Raw genomic sequence first — 10,257 nt, 5'->3', positions numbered from 1 at the left:
GCCAGAGCTACAGTGAAATAGTTTAGATCAAAGAATATTAATGTGTTAGAATGGCCCAGTCAACGTCTTGACCTAAATCTCGTTGAGCTTCTGTGGCAAGACATGAAATTTGCTGTTTACAAACGCTCTCCATCCAACCTGGCTGAGCTTGAGCTGTTTTACAAAGAAGAAGAATGGGCAAAAATCTAAAATATCAGTCTCTAGATGCGCAAAGATGGTAGAGACATACCCCAAAAGACTTGAAGCTGTAATTGCAGCAGAAGGTGGATCTACTGAGTATTGATATAGGGGGGCTGAATACCTTTGCACGTCACACTTTTCCGATTTTTATTTGATTAAAATTTTGAAAACCATATATCATTTTCCTTTCACTTCACATTTATGTGCTAATTTGTGTTGGACTATCACCTAAACATGAAATAATAAAAATAAATTTTATTGAGATGCTGGTGCTGGTGTTCTCCCACTGCACACGATCACTCAGGTTTGTGGACGTGGAGTGGGTGGATGCCTATGTTACTTTCTGCCTCTTTCCCTTTAGTTAGGCTGTTTTATTTAGATCTGCCGGAGTCATTAGCCACACTCTGATAATGTTTTATATTCTCTGTTTTACATAAATCCAGTTAAAACTAAATCCATCTCTCTGCTTTCCTCTGAGTTACTGACTGCTCACCTGTCTGTCCCAATACTGATGAATGTTGGACCCTCAGGTTCTCCTTGTCTCCTTTCTGGACAGACTGATGGAAGTTTCTGGAAGTCAGTCTTCCTCATCTATCACCCACCACAGATCAGCTGCCTATCATCCAGATTTTACAACATGCTTCGGACTAGTTCCCCCCTCTTCACTACAGATTACATCCAAATTTACAAATTTAACTCTAAATGCTTTCATTACTTCTGTTGCTATACACCTGAATATATTAGACCTGTGTGTATGTATAATGACATTTTTATTAACATTAATTTAAAAGCTGCTTGACCAGTGGTAGGATGGTTATATAGTTATATCTTCACGGTCCAATGAAAAACACCTCTCCAATCTCCAAAACAGCAACTTTACAGGAGACCTGGTAAACTTTCAATGGAAGTCAATGTAAAAAGAGTGTATTTCAGGTCATTTAAAGATTTCCATTGCTCTGTTCCTCAATACATTTTGGCACAGTGTAAGGAACTGGTTGTCTGTTCAAATTATGTAGTAAACTAAAAATCGACAAAAACGGAGATAAGTGTTTTTCATTGGACAGCGACGATATGTGAGTTTTGGTCCTTTCAAAGTTTCTTCCTCCTCTGGCTCTGAGGGAGTTTTTCTTGCCTCCACAAACTGGGGAGTTCTGTATTTTGTATTTTTTATTTTTAATGTTTTGCTTGATTCGCTGTCCTGTGATCACATTTCTGTATGAATCAATTAGATTTGATTTGATTTAATATTGCGGTTTTAAGGTTACAAAATGAAAAAAAAAGTTCAAGGGGTATTAATACTTTTGCAAACCACTATAACCAGTGATTTGAACTTACTGAACTGGCACATAACCTCACACTGCAGGGTGTGTGCTGCTTTATGTGATCAACTTTAACGTTCTCATAAAATATACATACATACACCAGAACTGTGTCCTGCTTTCTGTGTCAACAAACAGTCTGAACCTTCATTACTCATTCCCATTGTCAGAGTTTGGAGATGACCTCTCTTTTTCTCTCTCTCTTTCTCTCTTTCTCTCTCTCTCTCTGTCTCTCTCTCTCTCTCTTTTTTCTTTTCTTTTCTTTTCTTCGCTCACTGTCAGTGACAAGCTGTTGCTCTGTCCCTCTGGGCCACTCCCTCTCTTGTCTGTGCTCTCTCTCGTCCCCGCCCTCTTTCTCTCTCCGTCTCTCTCTCACTTTCTCTCTCTCTCCCCCTCCCTCTCTCCCCTCTTTCTGTCTCCACCTGTTGACTCCATTGTTGAATCGATGGCATTGTGCCTCCTTATTCTTCTCCTCCACTCACTTTACACTCCACTCTTTTATTGCCATGCTCTTTTCTCTGTCTGAGAGGATATAAGGAGGCAGGCTGGAGAGAGAGGATCAGAATCAAAGCAGCACCACAGAGGAACACACACACACACATACACACACACACTCATACACATACATTCATATACATATATACACATACACACAACATACTTACTATATGTGCACACTTAACACCAGCAGTTAATGCAGTGATAGTCCTCAGTGCATCAGCAGTCGCTTACTCAAACACACTCAAACACACACTTAAACACACACTTACATCTTCACATCTTCATATTTGGAGCTTCAAGGCAGGAGCAACAGGTGTGGAGGAGAGTGGTGGACATCATTCAAGAGGTAAGCAAGCTCACAGTTCTCAACAGGGTTCAAAATAAATGTGCTTTAATATGTTATTTGACTTATGCCATCAAAGAACCACTTTTGGGTCCATTAAGGTGGAAAAATGATTAAGAAGATGAGCGAAAATGAAGTAAAAAAGTTATTTGGAACTCTAATAAGTTCTTTACAGTCATAAATCTCTACTACAAACATGCACTTCATGGATCAAAAATGGTTCTTCTCTGGCTTTGCTCAAAAAAAGAAACAATTTGGATCAATTTTCATGTTTTTGAATTGGATGTAACTGGATGTAATTATAAGATGCTTGCCTTCAAACAGTTTTATCAGCAGCTCTGTTCACCATCAAACTAGAATATGTTTTATATTTTAGATTCTTCTAAGTAGCACCTTAGCTCTTAGCTCTGAAAGTTTTGCACATCTTGCTGGATTTTCTTAGTCAGCTTTATGAGGTAGAGTTGGTATACAGTGAAAAGCACTATTTGAGTAATGTTCTAATCCATATTATACTACAGTTAATTCTGACCCCGCAATGTGATTGGTCGAGAAGCGTTCTATAAGTGCCGTTATCAGCCTGTAATGCACTGTGACCGAAGCTCTCCCTGTATTACTCCGCCACGTACAGGTAACTTACAGGCAACGATGCAGCGCTTACAAGCCAAACAGCGCAACTACAAACAGAACAGTAATGGAACTATTGTAACTCGCAGAGTGTTTATAACCAAACAGATCGTATTTTCTCGTCCTCTTTAACTCAAAATCACAGTGATAGTTGTGTGTAATAATACAATAATACACTTGAGGTTTATGCTATACCGTGTAATATTGACACTGCTGTGCTGATTTGACAATATTACACGTTATAGCACTCCCTCTCATGTATTATTGATTAATTATGGCAAAAACTACTCAACTAAGTAAAGAAAATTTACTTTAAGAAATGAAAGTCAATTAAAGTATCCTTAAGTGAAGTCGCAAAGACCATCAAAACGTTACGAAAGACCAAGAGTTATCTCTGTTGCATAGAATAAGTTAATCAGAGTTTAAAGCCTCAGAAACCAAGAGTTAACTGGATGACTTCAGTATTCATTCACAATTTGAAATAAGAAGGTGTGTCCAAACGTTTGATTGGTATAATACAAAAATTATGTACACAATTATGTAAAAAAAAAAAAAAAAAAGGTAATTTTCTGGCACCATCACTGTCAGATAGTTCCTGGTCTTTTACAGTTATTTTCTGCCTCCCCTGTTGCCTGAAAGTTACACTTTTTTCCAGCAGGTACAGGCATGTCTGTGTCTCTGTGGTGTGAGGAGGAGGAGGATGTTCAGCCTGTTGGTCACAGAGAATCAGCTTCAGTCCGAGCCCCCCGAGACCCCAACGCTTCCGGCCTGAGAGTCATCCACGGCCTCCTGCGCTCGCAAGACAGATACCTCCCCTCTCCACTCTACACCTCACTCATCCAGAGAGACCCCAAACGCAGAGAGGAACTGGCCAAGTGGACCCTGGAGGTATATTATTAAATATTTACTACCTGAATATTCACATTCATGTGGTGTTTTTTGTTTCTAATTTAGTTATAAACTAGGAACTACTGTGCATTATTCAATGTCCCTTATGAATTATTGAGAAAGTTCTGTCAATAATCTCGTATCTATCATCATCAGTATCTATTCTGAATTATTCAGTATCCACTATGAAGTACTTAGTATTTACTATGAATGGTTTTGTTTCCTCAATGATTTTTTTTACATTAAGCACTGTAAATTATTCAGTATACACTAAGAATTATTCAGTATTTACTATAAATAATTTTGCTTCCTCAATGAATTTTACATGAAGCACTCTGGATTATTCAGTATCTACTAAGAATTTTTCAGTGTCCACTATGAATTACTCAGTATTTACCATGAATAGTGTCTATTGTGAATCATTTAGTAGTGTTTACTATATAATACTAAATAATTTTGTATCCACTATAAATTTTATATTAACCAATATGAATTTGACATATTTTACATATCTAAGTAAATATGTTTTTAATGGTAATTAAAGATAATAAATATTAATATTCAGCAATATTAGTAAAATATATATATTTTTTACAGTTGTTAGTCAAATACTGATAATCTATCCTTTTATACCCCTCTCTTTCTCTCTCTCTCCCTCTCTTTCTCTCTCTCTCTCTCTTTCTGTATCTCTCTCTCTGTGTTGCAGGTGTGCTGTGACTGTGGCAGTGATGAGTCTGTGTTTCCGCTGTCTGTCTCTCTGCTGGACCGTTATCTGTCTGTGACGCTGGCTCTGCCGGCCTCTCCGTACTGTCTGGCCGCTGCCTGTATCCTGGTGGCCTCTAAGTTGGTGGAGAGTGAGCCGGTCAGTGCAGACACTCTGTGTGCTGCAGCCGAGTACGAGTTCATGTCCTCAAACCTCAGGGTGAGTCTCAGAACCTGGATTCATTTGCTTTTCTTGGGATGTAGATTTGTTCGTTTCTTAGTTTTATTTAACTGAAATTATTTAAATATTAAACCAAATTAGTTTACTATGATTTATTCAGTACCTACTGTGATTCATTCAGTGTGTACCATTAATTATTCAGTCTATTTAGTCTCCACCATTTTTTATTCAGAATATACTGTGACTCATTCAGTTTACTATGTCTTCTTTGCTGCATAATGAATTATTCAGCACCTACTAAATATGATTTAGTATCTACAATTAATTAATAATTTAGTATCTACTATATATCATTCATAAATGCTATGAATTATCCAGTTATTACTTTAAATTGGTAATCTTTTACAATAAATTATTCAATATCTTTTATAAACCATTCAGAACTGCTAAGTATTACTCAGTACTACTATGGATTACGACAATATTAATATTGTATTACTCAGAGACAGAACTTCCATATTATTATTGGAAGATAAACTGTCTACATACAGCTCTGGAAAAAAATAAGATAACACTTTAAAATAATGAGTTTCTGGAATATAATCAAGATGAAGATGGATGATGACAAGCCATCAAACCAAACTAAACTGTTTGATTTTTTTCACAAGGAGTGGTATAAAGTTATCCAAAAGCAGTGTGTAAGACTGGTGGAGGAGAACATGCCAAGGTGCATGAAAACTGTGATTAAAAACCAGGGTTATTCCACCGAATATTGATTTCTGAATTCTTCAAACTTTATGAATATGAACTTGTGTAAATTGAGGTCTGAAAGCTTTGCATCTTTTTTTTTTTTGTAGTTATTTCAGCCATTTCTCATTTTCTGCAAACAAATGCTTTAAATGACGATATTGTTATTTGAAATTTGAGAGAAATGTTGTCCGTAGTTTATAGAATAAAACAACAATGTTCATTTCACTCAAACATATACCTATAAACAGCAAAATGAGAGAAACAGATTCAGAAACTGAAGTGGTCTTATTTATTTTTCCAGAGATGTAGATAAATATTGCATTTTCCTTTTATTTTTAAAGTTATAGCTTTAAGTATAGTTTTCTATATATTATTTACATGTTAAAAAACTATTTATAAATGTTAATCTTCAGTTATATTCACATAAACCTTACTAACAGCAGGTAATATTGTAACATGGACCTTTTGATGATGTTACTCTTTCAGAGGTTTACTAAACCGATAGACCAATAGAATGGGACATTCTGGAGCAGCAATTAGCACATAACCCTTAAGGTTATCATGATATGCAATGCCAAGTGTGGCCCTCTAGCTCTGGTCTAAAAGCATTAGTGTACTGTATGCTGTAGTGAATCAGATAGTTCTGAGTGGTGAGTGTGTAGGAATACAGTAGTGACTCTTCCTCTGGTCTTCAGGAGATGGAGCGTGTGCTGCTGGGAACTCTAAGGTGGGACGTAGCTGCAGTGACCCCTCAGGACTTCATCCCTCACTTCTTATCCTGCCTGGAGGAGCTGGAGGGAGACAACACAGAGAGAGACTTCATCTCCACCCTCAGACGACACAGCGACACTCTGACGGCCATGTGTGTGTGCGACTCTCGCTTTCTGGGCACTCCGGCCTCTCTGGTGTCTGCAGCGGCCATCAACTCAGCCATCCGGGGACTAGAGTCGAAAAGCCAGAGAGAAATGAGTCACATGACCTTCACCCTGGCTGCGCTCTGTCAGACTGATGTGGTGAGTGTGTGAGATTTGGTCTTCTTTGTTGAATAATGTGTTTAAATACAGCTCTGGAAAAAAATAAGAAACCACTTAAAATTTCTTTGTTTTTACCAAATTGAAAACCTCTGGAATATAAACAAGAGGAAGATGGATGATCACAAGCCATCAAACCAAACTGAACTGCTTGAATTTTAGCGCCAGGAGTGGCATAAAGTTATCCAAAAGCAGTGTGTAAGACTGGTGGAGGAGAACATGCCAAGATGCATGAAAACTGTGATTAAAAACCAGGGTTATTCCACCAAATATTGATTTCTGTTTAATTTCTGAGGTCTGAAAGCTCTGCATCTTTTTTGTCATTTCAACCATTTCTTATTTTCTACAAATAAATGCTCTAAATGACAATATTTTTATTTGGAATTTGGGAGAAATGTTGTCCGTCGTTTATAGAATAAAACAACAATGTTTATTTTACTCAAACATATACCTGTAAATATCAAAATCAGGTTGCCTTTAAATATTGCTATTTATAGGTATATGTTTGAGTAAAACGAACAACATTTCTCCCAAATTCTAAATAAAAATTGTCATTTAGAGCATTTATTTGCAGAAAATGAGAAAAGGCTGAAATAACAAAAAGATGCAGAGTTTCAGGCCTTAAATATGAAACAAACAAAAAAACTAAGTTTATATTTAAAAAGTTTTAAGAGTTTGGTGCCAATCCTGGTTTTTAATCAGTTTTCATGCATCTTGGCATGTTCTCCTCCACCAGTCTTACACACTGCTTTTGGATAACTTTATGCCACTCCTGCTGCAAAAACCTTAAGCAGTTCAGCTTGGTTTGATGGCTTGTGATCATCCATCTTCCTCTTGATTATATTCCAGAGGTTTTCAATTTGGTAAAATTAAAGAAACTCATCATTTTAAGTAGTTTTTTTAAGTTTTTTTTTTTTTCCAGAGCTGTTTGTGTGCACATCTTTTGCACATCTGTGGGTGCAACTTACAGTACACTCATTGGCAGAGGTGTCCACAAATATCTGGACATACAGTATAGTGTTTGCTGATCTGAGGAAAAATAAATGTAACTATTATTTATTATTATGTTAAAGAATTATATGTAACCATGTGCCGTGTTCCACCTCAGGCCGTGCTGCAGTGCTACAGTGAGCTGATAGAGGATGCTCTCAGTGAGAGACTGAGGTCCAGCCAGGAGGAGGAGGGGCAGAAAGAAGGAGGGATGGAGGACGAAAGGTCGAGCACACCCACCGACCTGAGAGAGATAGACTTTTAATACACAGGAAAAGAAGCCATTTAAAGTTCAACTGCAGTCTTCCTCAGAGTCATCAGTGAAACTGATGTAAACCCGCGTTCTGAATGCTGTCTTATCATATTATTTAATTCTTATTTAATATTGACTGTTATTTATTTGTTTTGAGGTATTACTGTGCCATATTTCTATTTTATTGCCGTCACTGTGATGATTTTTTATTATTATTCTACTTACCTTTGTGTTGTGTTGTTGTGTGGCATTTTTGCTGTGTGAGGGTCTCTGTTCTGATATGTACTGTTAATTTATTAATTATCAATTTATTTATTCTGTGGATGCAATTTTAATTTATTTTATTTGCAATTATTTACTTGATATGACAGTGTCCAGTGAAAAATATATTTCAATTAAATCATATTTTTTATCTATTTTCAATTAAATAATATTGAGAAATACCCTGGTGTTGTGGATTTCACTGTATTATATGTAATTTATAGGTATCTGCTGAATTTAATGAGATTAACGTCAACTCAACATGACATTGTAATGATATGGGTGGGCAATGTGGCCCTAAAATAGTATCACTATATTTTCGGGTATTTTTGTCTTAACAGTATTCTTCTTGGTGATATGAATGAAAGTTTTTTTTTATCATGTAAGTTAGAACAGTAAGTATAACAGCTTCAAACATTCATTCGAAATTAAATATTGTGAAACCTTTGTCTATTTTCCAAACACAGTAACGTAACTAACTGATTTTATATAAAATAATAAAACAAAAATTATGTAGCTTAAAGTAAAGTAATGCACCAAAAAAAAAAACACCACACTTAATATAAACTGCAAACACAATCAATTATACAAACATATCCTCATCACTATTATCATAATTTTAATCACAATATTACTGTGTCACAATATTTAATATCCAATGTTGGTTTTTAAATGATAAATCAAATACACTGTCGGTCTAACACATTATAAAAGTTGTAATTGGGTGTACTTCATAGGCTGCAAACCCAAAATTGTGTTTTTATGTCTAACAGAAAGTAATTTAGATTACAATCATAGTAAGATTCCTTAATATAATCACTCGCAAAATCTGAAAATGAGTGCAGACAGATTTAAATCAGTAATTATTAAGTAAAAATTACATTAATTCCTAAGGTAAGCAAAATAATCAATGATTACACTGAAAAAAAACTTAGCAAAAGTCTTAGCAAGTGAAATTATCTAACTTCCTGGCAATCTTAAAAGGTTGTTTTACTTATTTTAGGAATAATTATCTTATTTAGTCTTACGTACAAATTTCACTTTATTTTAAGTAATCTAAACTCAAAATAAGCACACAAAAAGTCACCAGTCAATTATTCTGAATCTTGTGTACAAATTTAATCCAGAAAATAAGTCTAACATCACTCATTTTAAAGCTCACCTTCCGTCGTTTTTTCTTTCATTTTAAAATGTCTAGTTGTGGTCTCTAGTATGAATGAATGACATGTGAGCCGTTTTTGTAAAAAAAAAGTGCTCTGGTGTCTCTGTATAGCTCTTTTTTAATGGACTGTTTTAGGGGTGTGTCCAAAATGACCGGATTCCAGCTTTGCTCATGAATATTCATACATGCAAACAGCATGCAAATATCTCTCCTCTGATTGGCTAGGAGCACTGCGACGCCCCTCCACCGCTCTGCCGCTCACTGCCTCCCACCTCCTAACCTGATGAGCGGTGATGTTGCGTCGCTTCAGCTCCGCCTCTGGGAGTTTCTCGAGCCAAGGTGGGCTGGTCTGTGAGTTTCTGCCTATGTAGGCAGAAAGATAATTCAAAATTCACCCGTTTTTCGCAGGGGGGGAGGGGGGATTTCTTTGCTTCGCTCCTGCAGACAATGGGGGCTGCAAAACAGTTTAATGTGCAGGTGTACACATTCAACTCGGAGAGACCTACTGTATTCCACAAAAAACAAGAAAAATCGGATTTTCGCGGAAGGTGAGCTTTAAGACTTTGTGATTGCTTATTCAAAAAAAAAAAACTCTTACTAATAAAATTTTGCCTACCCATTGGCTGTTTTTTTTTTTTAATTTAAGGGCCACTCCACCAAATGGGTGCCATTTCTTTCCCCAGGAAATTACATGTATACATGTGCACACAAAATAACTTTAAAATACATTTTATTTTAAGCATAGTGTCTTGTACACTGATCTAATTGCAAAAGTAAGATATGTAATTAAAATAATAATAACAACAACTACATAGAACACTGATAAAATTGCATCTGTTACCTGTTTCCACTGTCTAACTATAAACTTTACCATGAAATATAATTATTAAAATCCTTCAGAAATGTTTTTTTTTTTTTTTGTGTGAGTCCAAATCCCATGTTTGCTTTAAAAAAAATATTTGTCTTAATAAATCCATAATATTTTAGTTGTGTCCCTGGGTTTCACTCAGTCCTGTTACCTGTAACTCATTACCTCCTCTCAAAAAAATCTGCTATTAACAGGAGTGATTTT

The 10,257-nt window shown here is 35.9% G+C and overlaps 1 protein-coding gene across 1 annotated transcript; it reads left to right on the top strand.

Moving 5' to 3' along the window:
• The first annotated feature begins 1,817 nt into the window (after positions 1–1,817).
• ccndx (cyclin Dx) lies at positions 1,818–8,205 on the top strand. Its single transcript, XM_022673868.2, has 5 exons — positions 1,818–2,346; positions 3,623–3,855; positions 4,562–4,777; positions 6,184–6,501; positions 7,628–8,205. The coding sequence occupies exons 2-5, from the start codon at positions 3,634–3,636 to the stop codon at positions 7,772–7,774; spliced, it is 903 nt and encodes a 300-aa protein (XP_022529589.2). The 5' UTR covers positions 1,818–2,346; positions 3,623–3,633; the 3' UTR covers positions 7,775–8,205.
• The last annotated feature ends 2,052 nt before the right edge of the window (positions 8,206–10,257 follow it).

Source organism: Astyanax mexicanus, chromosome 19, assembly GCF_023375975.1.
Source record: "Astyanax mexicanus isolate ESR-SI-001 chromosome 19, AstMex3_surface, whole genome shotgun sequence".
Lineage (NCBI taxonomy): Eukaryota > Metazoa > Chordata > Actinopteri > Characiformes > Acestrorhamphidae > Astyanax > Astyanax mexicanus.
Note: the sequence above shows the minus strand (reverse complement) of the source record. Positions and strands in the feature narration are given on the sequence as shown.